The sequence below is a fragment of the Pagrus major genome, chromosome 5 (assembly GCF_040436345.1).
Source record: "Pagrus major chromosome 5, Pma_NU_1.0".
In the NCBI taxonomy this organism is placed as follows: Eukaryota; Metazoa; Chordata; class Actinopteri; order Spariformes; family Sparidae; genus Pagrus; species Pagrus major.
The window spans coordinates 10279445-10298607 of record NC_133219.1 but is presented as its reverse complement, the minus strand read 5'-3'; the positions used below and the strand labels follow the sequence as shown (position 1 = coordinate 10298607).

General features: G+C 43.2%; 1 protein-coding gene across 3 annotated transcripts in view; it reads right to left on the bottom strand.

Annotated features, from left to right (window-relative positions):
• Positions 1-19163, bottom strand: part of rtkna (rhotekin a) — a 69488-nt gene that overhangs the window by 3013 nt on the left and 47312 nt on the right. For all 3 annotated transcript variants that reach the window (XM_073467253.1, XM_073467255.1, XM_073467256.1), the window contains exons 2-10: positions 7106-7367; positions 6435-6488; positions 3857-3974; positions 3533-3757; positions 3019-3113; positions 2318-2424; positions 1998-2129; positions 806-971; positions 573-677 (exon numbers count right to left, since the gene is read on the bottom strand). In XM_073467253.1, coding sequence (XP_073323354.1) covers positions 573-677; positions 806-971; positions 1998-2129; positions 2318-2424; positions 3019-3113; positions 3533-3757; positions 3857-3974; positions 6435-6488; positions 7106-7367 — 1264 coding nt within the window. The remainder of the gene's footprint in view (positions 1-572; positions 678-805; positions 972-1997; positions 2130-2317; positions 2425-3018; positions 3114-3532; positions 3758-3856; positions 3975-6434; positions 6489-7105; positions 7368-19163) is intronic.

The window sequence follows — 19163 nt, the reverse complement described above, 5'->3', positions numbered from 1 at the left end:
GACAGAAATTTGATAGGGGGGGGGGTTGGCGCGTGTTTATGAAGGAAATGAATGTTAAGGCGTGATGAGAGGACAAAAAAAGATTTGTTCAAGGATAAAGATGATTCGCCCGTTAAAAATTAATAGTGAAAGTCGATGGAAAATGTGCCGTTGATTATGAATAATGTATGAGGACACAAGGAAATAATAAAGGAGGACAAAAGAGACACAGCCAAGGAGTGATGGATTCAAGACACACAAGGAAAATTGAAAAGGACAAAGAGGGACAGAGAAACAAAGGACAGAGAGTGAGTCAGCGTGTCAGAGATAAGACCCGTTCTATCTACAGTTCAGAGAAGTAAAGCAGAGTGTGAGTTTGAGATATCGGAGAGGAGAAAAATTTAATTGTGACAGCATCTCTCATGCACATGGACCTAAGGAAATTAAAGCTACACACAGCAGTCACATGCAATGCAGGCACGTCTTTCCCTGCCTTCTCTTTCTAGCTCTTCCACTTCTTTCTTCAGATAAAAGTGACCAAAGATGTTTTCTGATCGCATATCCACAGTGATGTAGCCAGAGAGAGGTCTTACCCATTTCGTGATAGAGTGAGCCCTGTTTTGGTGTGACAGGAGCCGGTTTCCTCGGCGATGGCAGCTCAATTTTCATTAAGTCATCACAGCACTGCTTCCATTGGCCTGTACGTTGGAGATAAACCATCTTTTTCAACGCACCGAGCAGCAGATACAGAACATTAACCAGTCCTTGAAATTGAGTCATTTAGTGTATGTCGTGGATGTATCACACACACTCCCTCCATACTTACTCATGTCGTAGAAATGTTGCCAAAAAGCCTCCATCCACCGGTGTGTGTCCTCGCGGCTGTCTGTGGTCAGCGTGTGTGTGACCTCCTCGCCTCCGTACTGGTTGCTCACGCAGATATTCTGAACTTTACTCTGAGGGTCTTTCTCTGATGCACGTATCCTGGTCTCCTGAAACACGTCGGCGACAAAGAATACAATCATCTACCACAAAATGACTACAATCAGGGGTGAATGCCAGTACTTCTGAACGAACAAAATCATGTGCAGCAACAAGTGATCATTACTACAATTGTAATTGTGAGTCCCCGCTGAAAATAAGCCCTTACTAATAAAGCCGCTAATTAGTCCTCTTCCAAACCATTTCCCTTCAGCAATTATCCAACAAAAGGTGCAGACTCCCAATTCCCACCTCCTTGTTCTACTCCAAATGTGTCTAGGTCTGTTTGTGACCACTAGATGGCAGTGTTGCTCCATTCATTCATCCATCCGCACGCTGCGCTACCTCATCCTTCCTCTTCAAAAGAGCCAGACAACTGACTGACAAAGGATCATGCCGACCTGATCTGACCGACTTGGCTTCAGGTCAGCTGTGAGCTCAGGGTCAGAGGCTACAAGAGGCTGAGTGGAAGGAATGAGAAGCCCCACGGGCATTAACTCTCAGACACAGGAAATAAGATGATGAAGAACCTGACTGGCTGGCTGACTGACTGTTCTTCACTTTGGTGCCTGGAAAAACGGAGGGATCAGAGAGATATGACTTGACTGCTGAATCTTACTGCATTCGATTGTGACTGGAGAAGATTTACTTTGGAAATCTTTAATGCCTCATATCCAGATATGCCTGCTCTTTCCTCGCCTTGCTCAACATCTGCACAGTTACACCTGTGAGCTGAGCAACCGAACCAGTTTTCTACTCTTGGCTTCTGAGCAGCTCTCCTGGGGGCAGCTGAGGGCTAAATGTCTTGTTCAAGGGCGGCGTAATAGTAGTTACTAAGAGAAGAGCATCATTTCTTATTTACTTTTTTTTGGCTCAGTCTCCGAGCTGGCTCGAGATTCGAACTGGCAGCGATCCACAATCCCATTTCCTCAACGCCTGAGGCATTATTGAAAACAACAACTGTATAGCTTCTGTAAGGCTGGATCAACCTTTGGAGACAGTGTTTTACTAAGTTTCTTCATTTTTCCTTTGCTGACCTTGTTGATGGCAATGGTGAATGCTGGCTCAATGTTAGCCTCCACATCTTCTTGCCGGTGGTAGCAGAAAAGGCTTGTTCCTTTCAGAACAGCGTACACCTCTGCCCAACTCTGAGGGTCACCACCTAACTGCTGCGAGGTAGAGAAAGAGATCAGTTAAGTGTGGAAGGAAACACAAAGAGAGATGGCAACATACGAAGGAGAGGAGGGAAGTGGAGGAGGCGAAAAGGACAGAAGTAAACCAGGGCAACAGCCAAAAACTATGGAGACCTCGAGAGGAATACTCCATTCATCACTGCTGCACACACCTGCCAACTTACCTTTGCTTTCAAACATCCACTCATCATCTGTTGGGTCATACAGTGAGGCTGAGCTGCAAGGCGGCAACACATACTGCCATAGAGCGGCAGCCAATAAGAGCACTCTTCTGCAGGGAGAGAGAGGCGGACGGGCAAAAATAAACAACATTAATAAATAAAAATATTCCCACGTGGCATTCAATATTCATACACGCACACACATGTGCATCCACACACAGAGAAACACACACTTCTTCCTCATGATGTACTGCACCCCCCCTTTAACACACAAAACAAGGCACAGGGGTGTAAAAGACTGGCAGCTGCAGGGAGTGTCATGAAGTGCTGCAATGAAACTTTACAGCAGGCTGAAGGGCCAATGAATAAAACACTAGGGGCCTGTCTGTCTGAGGTCTGGGCCCTTGTTAGCCCACATCATTACAGCTTTACACAGCAGTCCCCTTACCAGCACAGCCTTTATTACAGTGACCTTGACAATGGCTGTCTGTCAGAGAACATGGGAGGACAAGGAGTAAGGGGGAGGAAGGAGAAGGAGGGGAGAAGACGCACAATACGCTCGGTTTAAGGGAAATTATTAGAATGCAGGGAGGAGAGGCGGGACAGTGATGGGTGAGAGGGGGACAAAAAACAGACAGATGGCTGATTTGGCAGAGAATGGAGAAAGATGGGGAGGAGACAGATTGATGAAGGCTGCCACTCACCGTTGCCTGAGATGGTGAGGTCATGTGTGCGAAAGCTGTCCTGGATGTGTGACAGTGACAGGGTGGTATGAGCTAAGAGGTGGTATTTAGGGCCCCTGTCAGGAGAGAGGACAGACATTTATTCTGTGTTTAAGCATGCATGTTTATAGTGGAAAATGGTGTCCATAAATATGCCTGTGCTCCCTGAAATATATTATTTCTCTCTAATCCCCCTCTTTTCAGTCTATATCAGTCTATCAATATCTACAGACAATGTTATCTAGCAAATAGGGCTAAACAATATGATTTATCCATTTTATTGTATTATTTTATATTTATTTATATACATATAAAATTTGATAAAATCAGATAATTAAAAAATAAGACATGTGTCGGGAGAGGTCAAGAAGCCAAAGGGTTATACAATGGACCATTCCTTCCTTACAGAAAAAAAACAACAAACAATAAAAATGTAAAAGATTTTTTTCTGATTAATTGTTCCGCCCTACTTGCTAATATTTCAAATTAGACTTACGGAACAGATGGAACTGGCAGCAGAAGAGGAGCTGCCCCTCCGTTGCTAACAGGACTACATGGTCCAGGCTCCATGGCTGCCCGGAGCTTCTTTCCAGCCGATCGCCCCAGCGAGGAGCTCAGTTTGCTGGCTAGTTTCCTCGGCGTGCTCCCTGCTGAGTAGTCGTCCTCTGAGCAGCAACTGTACAGCTCGATGCGCAGCTCAAAACCCGGGCTGGCTTCATTACTGCCAAAGGACAAAAACATTTTCAGTGTCACCTACAGGCTGAACGTGAGGTATTTTTCCTGTGTTTTACAGTTAATATGTGGCCGACAGATGACTTACAACACGATGGTGTTGTCGAAGCAAATATCGGTGAGTGTCCGGTCCACTATCACCATGTCTGTGTCAAAGATCTCTCCTCCCAGCTGCAGCAGGCAGAACACTGCACACCGGTGAAGCTCTACAAAAGAACAAGGTGAAAAGTCAGAACGAAAGAATAAAAGAACACCAGCTTTCACTCAGTTGCATCACTTGGAAAATCATTTTCAGCTCAAAAACAGCCTCACCTGCAACCAACAAGATGATACATAACTGTTTGAACAAAGTGTTGAGGCCAGAGGCGAGGGAACGCCTGTGACCTGAGTAGTTAAAGTTAAAGAGATCAGCACCTTCATTCGGCTGATAAGCACTTCTACTGTTGTTAGTTTCAATTCAGTTAACTCGATGGCCAGCTGTGCTAAAAAATTCTAAGAAGCATTGTTTGCAGTGTTGTGGTTGATGAAGCATAATGGTCTTTAATGTTGCGAAAACTAAAACCATCGCAGGGAATACACATGCATCACGAAGAAGCCCTTAATACCCTTTTTGGGCATGCTTTGTTATGATTAGTTATCAATTAGAACAGTGAGAAATGCAAGAAACAGTACCTTGGGTATCATTGTTGTAATATTAATAGTGTGGCCCCTGATGGTATCTTTCTTTAATTGTGAGTTTTTCTTCTTCTCATTAAAACTCAAGGTTACAGCTGAAACAAAGGCTGAGAAGAGGTGGTCTGCTCCCACGTATGTGCTTCGGCACATTGACACTTCATATTCAGATTGAGCTCGACACTCAAACAAATAAAATATGATTAGACACGCGAGAGAGGAACATGCTTTACTCCTCCTCACCTCCCGGGCTCAGTTTATGTCTCGGTGTGCTTAATGACCTTGACTAACAGCCTCATTAAGCTTCGTTAAGAGTCGACTACCTGTCTCTTGAGTTCATTTACATGCACAGGTCATGCAGATTAATTCCGTTCAAGTTGCCAGGGGAGAAAATGAGAACGGAGACTGGTATAATGACTGCATGCGGGCTAACCCGCATTGACTCTATTAACAGGAGGTGGGATGGCAAACAGTCGATATGAAGATTAGCACTGTTATATTTTCAGCGCGACAATGAATTCTGAAATGCCATGAAAACATTTAAATACGACCTGGTTCACAGGTCTATTCAACAGGACAGAAGACTCGGAGAGTTCCTTAAATGCACATTTGTTTTTCATATTCTCCACCCTGCTAATAATGACCCAGTTCGGTTTAGCGCCTGTGTGCTGCTGCCTCTCAGAGCCAAGAGGCAAAGCCAGCAGGACTGAACAGTGGCTCAGGTTGTGCTGCCAGGAGTTTCTCACGTCTAAAGAAATCAGTTCCTGTTAAATACAGAGAACTCTGTTAAAGCTGCAACAGACTGCACTGATCAGCTCCTGGACCTGTGCGATGGACCCTGCATATCATAGAGAATATGTCATACTGTATGGTCTGTCTGCACAGTTGCATGGGTCAGCATATCTTTAATATATGAAAGTAAGAGTTCACATCAGCGTTTCACCCTCAAGTCTATGATAAAAGGTGAATTTTGTTCTTTAGGCATGAGGAATCCCACATTCACACCTAAAGTGCTGTTCGCACTTGGTATCAACATGTGTCCTGAGTGATCTGGTCACAAGTGGACAGCTCTAAGCACAGGCGTGAACATGCATTTGAGATCAGATCACTCAGACCACATCCTGGAGTGGTCCACATTCTTCTAACCATTAAACTCCTAATGGCTACATCCCCAGACTTCCTTTACAAATTGCGTTATTTTCAGAGCTGTTGAGTGAGGAGAAACTTAACACACTTTGCAAAACAGCTATAAAAAATTCAAAGTCATTGACCTCCTTTTGTACATTTCGCATGCAATACATTTAGCTGTTACTTTTCTTGTAAAAGTGTCAGTTTGCTGCGGCACCGCTGCACCAGCCTGTTTTCTTATGTGTCTTAAGTGCGTCCTGTCTGCTATGCTTTGTCCAAGGGTTGGGGTTTAGCAGCTGTTGGAACACACTGCTTCAACTAGTCTCACCATTTACACTAAATTTATGAAAGACGACAACATTTTATTGATGGTAGACATGTCAAATTTTACAAATACAGTAAACAGGAACCAATTTAGTCGACTTATTTGACACCTGTGGAGAAAGTCCCCATACTCCCTCAAGAAGTCACTCAATTTTGCAAGTTACGCAGTCAGGAGAAACTTTTTAAACTTTGTGGAACGCTGTCTACAACAAATTATTCACTATTCAGGCCTTCTTGTCAATTCAGCAAATGTTACTCGTTACAATATTTCTTGATTTGTGTAAAAAATGAAGAACATATCCGTTTGTTCCATTGATGTTTGTGTTTATCTGCATAAAGAGCAGGGAGGTGAGATCCCATCACAAGTGGTTACTCAAGTAGCAGTCGATAATACCAGGTCTGAATTCCTTATTTGAATCATCCCTTTCACAACTGTGTGAAGGTGCATACCATCCCCATCAGAAGCAAATCATTAATAAATCCTCCAGGCATAAATCATTAATAACCCATCAATGAGACATCATACAGAGGTGGCACCTCACCTCCTTTGTTCTTGAAGTACTCGGTGTCTTTCCACATGAGAGGGATCCGAAGATCTGTAACGACAACAGGCAGGGGATTAGAGCACAAAAATGTTAATCGCCCCTACTGTCAAACTAACGAGTGTGTATCTGTATGTGTGCCTCCTTCCCCGCGCTGCTTTCAGTCAAGGTATCCACGGCTAATTACTGACTGTACGTGTGTCTGTGTGAGTAGCATGCTCTCCAGCTGGGTACCAGACATGTAGCAGTACCCCCGTGAACCTCCACCCACTAACTAACACACAGACACACAGACACACACACACACACACACACACGCTCCCAGTCTCACATCTCATTAATATTTATTTTTTTACCTCCTCATTATGTTCTGAAAACAAACAAAATGACAACAGCTAGAAAAAAAAAAAAAACCCTTTCACCCTTGTTGTGAATTATCTCTCTGCTGTGCGTCGGCGATACAAACAGAGTCGCTCCATTATCATAAATATGACTGCTTCTCTCATAACACAATGGGGCAGCATCTGTAAGTCACCATGTGAGAATGACACATCCTCTAATAGAGAGAAAGGAAGCTGGATCTCAGCCCCTGCAGTAAATAATGACACTAAAATGGGTCAAATTTCTTGAGTAACACACACATCCAGACATTTCAACAAGGTCTGACTTGCCTGAGATGGCTACTTTTCCTTTGCACGGGAGTCTGTCGTCCATCGGCCCCGCGTCCGACGACCTCCGCGTGACCTTCTGCATGACCTGAGCCTCCTTCATCCTCTGCAGCTCCGACATGTACGCCATGATGCGAGTGCTACAGGTCTGCAAGCTCTTCGCCGCCTCCAGCGCCTGGTCTTTCTGGGAGCAGGCAGCCAGCAGCTTACAGGCCCCGTCGCGCATCCGGATCTCATGGTCAATCTTCTTCTGGATGTCGCTGTCCTGCGAGGACAAAAAGAGAGAGCACAGATAATGACACATTTGAAAGAAGACATTATTAGGGAAGTGCAGTGAGAGAGGCTAATAAAAGGCACGACTTCTCTAAGAGATAACGATACAAAAAAGGGCATTTAGGGTGAAATGAAGGAAAGAAGATTAAAGGAGACAAGAAGAGAGTAAAAGTCTGCAGTAATTTTAAAGATCTCTCGGATACATCAGCGAGGTGTGTCTGAAAGCACTCAGGAGTCTTTGTTCAGTGGTGTGGGTGTGTGTGTGTGACAGAGCAATGCAATGCACAATATTCAAACATATGGCCTCTTGCCCTCCTACCAACGAGCCCACCACCCCGCTGAGCAGACACGAAGATGCTGAATCATTTAGTGCAAACTTATTCGCTACACACACACACAGAGGGAGCAGCACATCTCAAGTGAGAGAATAAAGAATGAAGCTGTCAAACACCGAATGCTTGCAGTCCAAATGAGAGACCCCAGACACAGAGAATGTACACACTGTAAGATTTTAAACCACTGCGCTTCTCCTGAGGGGAGAAATAAAATATTATTAAATTAAATCTGACCTGGCTTTTCTGGGGCAAGAAAGCCATCCCGCCTCAGGCTGCCTGTGATTAGCAAGACTCTGTACACTTATGCAGGAGTACGCGCACACACACTCAACAGACCAAAACACACAGACAGCACAGGTCCCTCAATCTTTAACAGTGTGGCTCTGCCTCTGTTGATGCTGTCCAAAGTTAAACAAATCTCTAAGACCCTCCTGACTCTGTCAGCACCATGAGAGGGATGAGAGAGCACAAAGGGATCCTGGAATCAAACAGAGATGCAGCAAAAGGAGCGCCGGGTTGACCTTGACTGTTAGTGCCGGTGCTCTTTGTGAATCATGCATTTGCACATCAATACCTATAACCAAAAGAATATCCATCAGGAAGGTCAGCTTTCAAGAACTGGTTGAACAAAATAGGCAAACATTAAGTTTACTTTGTGTTTATAATATCATGAACAAATGGCGTGGAACATCTGCATGACTGCAGGAGTGTGTATATGCTAATGTGCGTGTGCTCACCCTCTTCAGCGAGTCATTAACAAGCACACACTCTCCCCACAAATAATCTCTAATGCTCCCTTTGCCCTTCGTTTTCTGCCTGATAAATGCACCTTCCTCTCCTCTACTCCAATATTTCTCATTTATCTTCTCCCTCTCTCTGCCCGATTCTTATGAATTTTTTATTCTTTTGATTTAAGCTTTTATACTTTCACTGCTCATTTTCTTCCGCCTGCTCTCACACACCCCATCCGTTCCACTCTGCTGTCCTCAATCGGCTTTTCTTTCTTCTCCTCCCGCAACCCTTTGCTCCTTTCTACCTGCCCCTGTGTTAGCACGAGCCTTGACTTTGTTCAACAGAGGCTGGAGGGAGAGGAGTGAATGCAGTTTGGACATGAAATCCCACGTTTGGGCACAGATCCTCGCTTGGATGTAGTGCACTTCAAAATGAGGTTTCTGATTAACCTCTGTGTCGGAAAAACTAACTTGCTGCTTGGGATTTATAACCAAAATTGCTCTGCGTGGCGGTGAAAGCCACACAAACAGCTCTAAATCACACACAAGAACCAACTACTCTGCCTCTAAACCAAACCACCAAAGCATTAAAAGACTGTTAGTAATAGTCTGACATGCATTTAAAGAGATTGAGGTGATTACTGGGGGATTTCTCCTCAGAAATACTGCCAGAGCAAAGAGTAATCAGACAAAATCAGAGCATGAAGTAACATGTTTATAGTGATGAAGATGATGATCAGTCTGGGGTCATGTCTAACACAATGTAGCTGCACAAATAAGCCTGTCATTAAATAAACACTTTCAGCAATTATAGTACTCAAGACTGTGAAAGAAAGGAGACCAAATTACAGAAACAGTATAAACTCAGATATCAGTTGACTACTGGATGTCTGTGAGTTACAAGTGTAGAATTCAATTTTAAAGTGTTTGTTTATGAGATTTGGGCTGATCGATCCGGTTGGTTTCCTTTATCCAAGTGTGTGTTTTTGGAGAGAGGAGAAGAACTGAGAAAGGGAGAGGAGGGAAATGCACATCCAAGCCTGTGTTTGTGTGTTTGATATCTATGCAGTCGATACTTGAGTGATACTTTAAGAGAGAGCTTTTATAAGAGAGCAAGAGAGTAACGTATGTGGATTTCCTAGATCATCAATGCTACAAAAATGAGACCAAGGTTTGAGACTCTGGCATCCAGACAACAAGCATGAAACATGGTCTGCTATTTGTAGAATTCACATCTTAAATACAAAAGTGCTGCTGACAGGAAAGACAGAAAGGCTTCAGTCCTGAAAGTAGGGATAGACCAATTATCAGGGCCGATATTTTGTTTTCTGATAATGGATATCTGTGTTTTTTGCGTCTAGTTGCCGATATAATAAATTAGTTAAAAAATGCAATACTTAGACAGAAGAAGCATGCTGCATCAGAGTCAGTCGTCAACATTCTGTGGTCTCACTCAATGTCTCGCTCACAACACTATCTGATTAGTTAAACGTCACAAGTAATAGCCTATCAACACTGAATAATCTGAATCTGCAAAGTAATTAATTAGTAACTGAAATAATCAAATAAATGTAGAGGAGTGGAAGAAGCTGAACATTTCAAAACTCAAGTACCTCTAAATAACTCTAAAGGGCTGGTCGATATGGCCAATAGTTAAAAAAAGCACTTTATAAATGTTTGGTTTTGGGAACATAAACAAATATGATACTTTTGACCAAATAAATGGATATCAATATAGCGATAAAAGTGTAGGAACGATTTCTGATCAATAATCATCAGTAATGTGGATTTAATTAATGACTAAGTGCAATAAGAGAAGTATTAGAACAAGTAGAACAGTGGGGTAAGTTCAGAAAATGAAATCACTGTACTGTAAAGCAGCCTTTAAAACCAGGGAAACACAACACTTATAACATGTCATGACATAACAATATCCAGATCTAAGACGATATATAGTCTCATATCATGATAATTACATAATATTGATATATTGCCTCGCCTTAATTTAAGTACGCCCCTTCGGACTTGGCATGGGATGATTTGAAAATTTCATGTCACGATTATGGCAATTCAAAACAAATCAGGAAATCAATACAGGACTAAACTTTATCGAGCTAGTCGAGTCACCATGTTAATATACGCATGATTATCCCAATGTACAATTACCCAAATAATGGAAAATCACCATGGTCAACTTTATGTTTTAAAAAAGGAGGCATTAATCGTTTGTTGAAAAGATTCTTGATAGATATTTTATCAGTATAAAACCATTACATGTAAGCGATAAACATGAGCGAAGACAGACAAGAAAAGAAATTTGTTCTGAGGATAAAGAGAGGAACAAGAGAAAGCCCAGCTGAGGCTCTGTCCAAACGTCCTTGTCAATGGTGGCACCACAAACCATGCACCACTGAGCCGGAGGCTAGCCAGCCAGCTTTGAAGGAATGCACACACACATATAGTGCACACACACATACACTGAGTAAAGGAGCTGTCACCACAGTCCAGTTCCATGCAGCGGGTGTTAGAGTGACCCGCTGAGGAGGTCTTGTATTTATAGCAGCTAAATTAACAGGCTTCTCCTTCTGGGGATCTCAGAATAGAAGACAAGCAGCCTAGATCGAAGTCTAATCCACGTGTCTGGCTGTATGTCGGGCCAAGAGAGCACAGCTCACTGAAACAAACACTCAGAAGTACGAGACAAACACACCAAACAACACAGGCTTACCCACAATCCTACAACAAGCAGGACAAACGTCTAGAGAGGATGATTTTAATTTTAGAATCTTTCGCAAATCCTCACAAACACTTAGTCAAAGTGATTCCCTCACACAGTGTCTTTCAAGTGGCAGGTGTTTCACCAGTGTGCGACGTGGACAGCAGCCAGATAAAGGGTGAAGCGAGGGTGGATGGACAATGGGGATGCAGCGCCACAGAGGGGGAAGTAAAGCTGTCAATGAAAACAAGAGGGGACACGAGGAAAAGTACAGAGAGCAGGTAGAGCGAGACGAAAGGAGAAGATATGGGTTGACAGGGCGAAAGGTCGAGTGGAGAGGCAAAAGAGATAAGAAAACGAACAGCAAGTGGGAGGAAAGAGAGAAAAAGAAAGCACTGAATGTGAAGAGACAAGCAGGGTGAAGGGGATGAGGAGGGAGGACGACAAGCAAGGGGGAGTTCGATCGAGGTGCTGGACTGGCAGGAGGAGACAAGAACAACACAGAAAGAGGCAGGAGGTTGGAATCAGGAAATGAAGAGACAACAGAGAAAGAGGTGGTGGGTTCTAGAGTATACGAGCAAACCTGCCGACAAGGTAGTGAAGCATAAAGCTCGGTAAATGAGCAGGCGTGGAAATAATTGGGAGAGATAGTGTCTTTGTCTGAGGGGGAAAAAAGGCATGCGTGTCTTTTCAAAACGTGACAGTTGCACTAATGGCTGACACAGAAAACTTCATAATTACCTGTCAGCAATTAACTTTGAAGGAGAGTTATGACAGAATTTATCGACTGAATACTGTGGCAGGTTTTTGTGCTTAATCATAAAGATGGCAGAGCAGGTTGGCCATTGACTGCAGGGCTGGTGATCAACTCCCTGTCTACATATTGATGCTTCCTTGAGTGTGTGAGAAAAAAAGGATACAAAAAAACCTGTGTAAAATGAAAAATATAAATGCATCCAAAGCTTACATGTTTTTAGAATGAACACAGCAATATTAAATAGCATTTGCTTGAAACAACAATGTATGTCAAAGCATCCCTGTATGACGCGCACAGTATATGCATAATGGATAAAGCCGATGTAACCTTTCAGCAGGTAATTTGACGCCTCAGTAGATAACAGATGGTCACTTCCTCTGTCACCTCTCTGTCCCCGCCTGGCTGTATGTGTTGATCCTCACTTGTGTGTCTCTGGGTGTGATCTCGGGGACACTAACACACACACCTACACAAACACACGCATGCCGGTCGGGGATTTGACGCCGCTGCAGATGGTGTGTAATGGTTTGTTTACGATGTGTTGTTCTGCATGAGTAGGCTTTCCTGTTCAGATCACTGACCCCCTGACCTCTGACCTCTATCCCCGAGCAGACCAGACGATTGCAGTCTCAGCATGGGGCTATAGTCCCCAGGGTTAGGTTTAACATACAAATGGGTTTTAAAAATGTCAAGAAACAACAAAGTTGTCTTTGTACAGCAGAACCACACACATTTAAAACACTTCAGAATGAAAGTCACAGAGGGGAGGAGGAGAAGGAGTTATTATAAATTGTGCTTAAATTTCTGGGCAAAATGACTCACATTCATTCAGGTCTGTTGTTCAGTCTGTTGTTCAGTCCATCACTTTGGTCCTGACTAAATGATCTCAACAAGTATTGGATGGATTGCCATGAGGTTTGCTACAGAGACATTAATGTTCCCTCTCAAGATGACTTATAATCACTGATGAATTTTTAATAATTTCCGAATAGTTTCTGCCCAATTTCTGTAGGTCAGTAAGTTGAAGTACATTTTTTAACCATTTACAAACTAAAAGACAAAAAGAAATTACCAGCTATTTACTGACTACTTGTTGGAAAAAACTGAACCTGAATATTTTTATCGAATAATGTTGGGGTAAATTTCAATGAATTTGAAGGTAAATATTGTGGCAATTTGGGGATAATTTCTAAGAAATTTCATATATGTTGCTGTATTTACCACCTACTTACCATGAAATTTCCAGTCCTTTAAAATTGCGTGTTGCTGACTTTTCTAATGCCATCATCGAGTCAAATTTGTAACTTGTCCAATACGAATAAGAATAAGAGAATAAAGACCTGTATGACTTTTCAATTAGCTTGAGCGGTAATTTGTATTCAATGCCAATTAGCAAATGTTGGCATGATAACACACTAAACCAAGATGGTGAACATAGTAAATATCATACCTGCTAAACATCAGCATGTTAGCATTGGAATTATGAGCATGTTGGCATGCTGATGTTTACATTTAGTACTGTTTGGGCCACAGTAGGGCCTCAGACAGCTCATCATGGCTGTAGAGTCTAAGTCTTGTTAGAATAAACCAATTCAGAGGACAATTCTTAGGTTTTACTGCAGCACTAGCACGTGCACAACAATAAGCTGCACATCTAAGACACTTACACAACAGACAAGTAGAGAATCTCCTGTTTGTCTTCATATATAAAAAGGAGGTCAGAGGTGAGGGAAAGGATTGCTGAAATTGTTATAGCCTGGGTTCTCTAACCACTATAAAACCTTGCCACCTATTCTTCATTGTTGACTCTGAATTTTTCTCTTTGGAAACAGACAAGACGCCACAGCAGTCAAAACAAAAGCTGTTTGGACAGACAGAGTGAAAAGAGGCAGACAGAGTGAGAGGACAACAGTGGAGACTAAAAACAGCAGGACCAAAACAAAGACGCACACAGACAAAAAGGCAAAAGTGTCGATTACTCATTCACACACAAAAACAAGCACACACAGTCAAATCCTGCACAATCTGTAATTCTTAACAGTCACAGACGTGAACACTGACACAAATGCGTCATGTCTCTGTTTCACATACACAAACATAACCAAGAATCGCAGATTCCTGACCACTCCCATAAATCGGGACTGCACTGACCGAACTGCTGGCTTTCAATTAGCCAGCCACAAGTATGTGCCTCGCCTTCCTCTCCACCCTCTTCCGCTACTTTCCCTCATGCTCACCCTCTTCCTCTCCCACACCCCGAGCAGTTAAGGCTGGAGGGAGCGGTTAAGAGTGCAAGAAAGAGTAAGAGACAAATGAAGAGAAAGAGGAAAAAATCAATGGCAAATTACCCGAGAGAGGGTTGGAAAATGAGAGAAAATGAAAAGTGAGAATGAAGACGAGTAGAGTGGAGAAAGAGCTGGAAGGATGACACAGAAAGGATAATGGATAGAATATACATGAATGGATGAAATGGTGTGGTGAGTGAATTGCTGAGGTCTCGGGGAGGAAATCGAATTAGCAGAATGTCAGTAACACACAACACATGTCAATATACCGAGACACAGCAAAGCACACATTAAGTGTAGTAAGTGCACACGTGAACGAAGATTTACGAACACATAGCCTGAAGCCAGATTAGGAGAGAACAGAAAACAGACAAACCAAACCCAAAACACTCAAAAACAATGGTCCCATTCACCAAACAACATCCCTACAGAGTCACAGACTCCAGCTGCTGCTGGGAAGCCAGGGCACAACAACAGTGAAGGAACTGGTCGGGTACTGGTCATGAAAGACGGAGAGGAGGAGGGAGGGAAACAGTAACTGGGTGGAGGGTTTGCATTCGCCTTTCTTACAGTGAAGCTGGCTACAAAGCAGTCTCAGTCTGTTCAGTGCCAGGACACACTTAACACACACACACTCCAGGGGCCCTCTCATATGGCCAAATACGTCTGTGTACCCCGGTCTAGGTGCCAACATGCTGATGTCATTATTGAGGTGATTGCTATAGAGTTTCAACAGCAGACCAACTGGCCCTTATAGCTGGAACACTGTAAACCCCCACTCCCTCCCCTCCCCTCCCCTCCCCTCCCCTCCCGATAGCTTATGCATTCAATTATTCGCTGACAATAGAGACTGTTTCAGCTCTGGCTTGCACGGAAAACTATGTGTGTATCTTCGAGTGCTTGCCCACATGTGCTGGTGTGTGCGAGCATGTGTCCAAATGACTTTGCAGCCAGCTGTTCTCGCACAAAAGCAGTGTTTCAATTCAGCTGGGTCCCAGAACACCATGGGTGGAGTCAGAACAGAAAGTGCTAAAGAGAGGAATAGCATGCATCTATGAGTGTGAGGGCTGGGCGATACGGCCTTGAAGTAATGAAGCAATATTTTTAGGCTATATCAGGATACACAATATATATATATATATATTGATATTTTAGCTTCAATATCATTTGATGATGTATTGACTTATAATAGAGTGAATGGTGTTTCTGTCAGTCCAGGTCTGCGTATTAATTGCTTGTATTTGTGCTTTGTACCCTCTCCAGGGAGAAGTGTGTCATGCTTTACAGCACTATGTCACACAATACCAACTTTGTCAGTGAAGTTGGATCATATTTTCCCCCTGATGTTGCTGCTCTGTCTCAACTCTCTGTAAAAGTTCCCCAATGGACAGATAGCTTTACTTGTTCCTAAAATAACGGCTACCTGCTGCTAACTGTAGCTGCTATTAGCTAGTTAGCTCATCTGATATTACATCTGATAATACTGTACCTTACAACAGTGGTGTTACAATCAGAAATTGTTGCGGGTGACATATTCATGCAATACCAGTTCCTACATAATGTCACTTTAAATCTGAAAAAAGGCAAATAAAGTAGAACAAGTAGATCAGTCAGGTAAGTTCAGAAAATGACATCATTTACTCCTTGTTGACGCACTCTCTGGGCTTTTTACTGTTTAAGGCCTTTTACATGCACAAGAACCTATTTAAACACTGAAGGAAAGGAAAACAATGAAAAAGCACAATATGTCTCGTTTAAATCCAGGAAAAGACAACACTCATACCATATCAAGATATAACGATAGCAAAAATCGAAATATATACAACATATCGTCTCATATCACGATAACAATATAATATCTATACACTGCCCGGCCCTTGTGAGTGCAAATCATGTTTTATGTGCATGCTGGAGGTGATGGAATATGCCTCTGTATGCAGAGTGCATGCAAGTGAATCGGTGCATATTTGTTCTGTGTGCACTTTGTGCTTGCAAGTGCATTTGTTTTTTTGGCTGCTCGCCCTTAAGGAGAGCAACAGTGGAGTGAATTTCAAGCTATAAAACAAATTGTTTAGAGCTACGACAAGAGAGCACAGGGAGCTTAGAGTCTGCCAAGCAGTGATCACTTCAGCAATTTATAGGCACACTAAAGCTTGATGGCTCTTACACGGCTGTGCACACTCAGCCTAATACACCGGGTCTGCATTATCATACAGTAGCATAGCGGGAGCTGGGAGAGGCAGCAGGCAGGCAAACTGCAGAATCATTTGAAGAAAACATATAGGAAGTGTGAGAGCACCTGTGTGTGTGGTCTCTCAGTGTATAACTAACAGGCCTGGAGAGTATAGATTTGTGAAAGGGAGGCTCATAAATAACTGCGGGCTGTGGAAAAAAAAAAGGTATACATTCAACCAACCTGCAGGGTTGTTATTATGAGCAGGAACAGCAGCCGAAAAACACTAATAAGCAGAGCCCCCTCCTGTTCTTATTCCATCTCACCTCTATGAGGACCAGGGGGAACAAACTGGACTGCGTTCAAAACACAAAATAATGCTCAAAGATAATAAGCCAGATTGTAAATCCTCTCAAGCACAACAAAAAGCTCTTCAAGGATCTAAATAGACCGTAAAAGGCTGAAAAAAACAGCGAGAAATTTGCAAGAAATTTGATGCTGATAATTGTGTCCTTGAGCATTTCTGGCATTGTGTTGTGTGTTTCACAGCTCTAAAGTGAAAAATCCACAGCTCCGGATGAGAAAAGGAGACAGAGACTTGTCGCCAAACAGCTTCCTTTTCTCCAAGCAAACAGTAATGGAGAAACCCTAATGAGAGTAGTTGGCACACTGGACTGTCTGGGGGCTGCTGGAGGCAATTAATGAATTAAGAAACACACACACACAGCAATATTGTAACCTCATCAGTGAACTTTACTGGCAGAGGCAATGCTGGCCTAGAACTACAGACTATTATACAAGTTGATACTGTCATTAACTGATTAGACATGTAAGCGAGAAAGAAGAGAGGAGGGTTTTAGAACAGGAACGAGTATGAAACAGGTCTTTGATCAAAGACTGCTCTGATCTCTCTTAGTCAGAACACCTTGCGAGGTCATCCCTAAGCAGGGAGCCGGAGTAAAGGAGCTTTAATCACATTAAAAGATACATATGAGGCAAAACCGGACTGATGGGAAATCGTAATCCACTGTGTGCTGGAAATTTTCACATGTCGTTACAGCCCGTTCTTTCTCTTCCTGTTGAGGGAGGTGTTAGTCTGTGAAGGGAAATTGGCTGTGTCACTTATCGCTTACGCTGATATGGCTGTGAGGGGAGGGGTGGAGTGTGCAGCACAACTCTTTCTAGTGAACAACAACAAAAAAAAAAATTGGATTCTTCCAAAATCCTCAGCGTGTGTGCGCAAATGTCATGGTGACTGGCAGCTGTCAGTATGATGTTTCCTTACACCTCGGGTAAACAAGGAGGAGGAGGAGGACACAACGACGAGCCTCGGATATGATCTCCCGACATGTGTCCAGGCTGGCATGTTGAAATGTTTAGGTCTTGTTCACATCTTTGCCTGTGACTGTGAGCAATATCTAAAACCTTAAATAAGAGTATAGAGTATACAAAACGCTTGTGACAAATTATTGTTTTCCTTTTACAATGGAACCCTTCAATTAGGACAACAGATGCATGAGAAGGATCAAAGATGGGCTGTATTTCTCTGAAACTTATTTAAAGTAAGTATTTAATTACTCAGCCCAGCTACCAGGATAACATTCTGGATTTGTGAAAACCACTGATGTGTACCTACGTTTCATAGGCTCATCATATTGACATTTCCACAGCAGCGTGTGATGTCACGTTCAAATTACATGTTAAGACTTGACTCTCATATCAGGAGGTGGAAGGGATGGTGGTGGAGTTACAGACGACCAGCGACAGCAGTTTGAGCCTGCATTTCAACATTTGTAAGCGTCACACCAATGGATATCTTTAAGGAGACCCTTGGAGAATTTCCAGCCACGATCAGTCTTTCTCGTCTTCAATTTTGTACTGTATCATACTCTGCTTGTGTCTTTTGTTAAGTGGGTTGCTTGTAAATTCGGAGATCTTAGAAGTGTACCAACTCCACTGCACTTAAATGTATTGGTGCATCGGTGTGCCCTTACTGTTCAGTTCCCCCCCAGTTGCATTTCAGTTGGCCATTCACTCAGTCAGTCAATGGTCAATTGGACCTTATAGAAACCACCCAGCCGCACAGCGTCCCACCTCGGAGACATCCTGAGAGGCCTCATCTTGTCAATACACACTAGAAAAACACTGGGTTAAAAACTGGCCCAGTGTGGGGTCAATATAGCACCGATACTGGGTGAACTTGACCCTGTATTAACAGGATGATTTGACCCTACTGTTGGGTCACTGGATCAAAACAACCCATCTGTTGGCTGTTGTTTTTATAACTTGTATCCTTGTGTCGGTGTTATATTGATCTCAGTCAATTTTTCCCCAGTGTTTTTTAGTGTGTGTAGAAAAATGATCAGTCGAGGAACTGCTGAAGGGTCAAATGGTGGGAGTGAGTCGAGGACAAGAGGTCACAGTGCCACAGTTTACTGCAGGAGAGTGGCATCCCTGCTGAGTTCTCTACTTTTAAGCTCCTTTTCATCCTCAGTGGGGTGAGGGTTGACCAGTTATCTCACCACCACAAACCCATCCTAACACTTGCTGTGTGACTCACTGTACCACATTTGTAAAGCTCTCATTAGTTGACTTTTGCATATAAGCGCACCCAACCCCCCCCCCCCCCTCCAGCTGAGCTGATGAACAGTTGCAACAGCCTGACACAATTTCAGCGATGCGCACACAATGCTCGACTCAGTAATCCCAGGCTTTCCTCCACGTCTGAATCAGGATGAGGAAATCGGGGCTAATTAGCTCAGCCGGCCTAACTAGCATTTAAGCCTGCCAA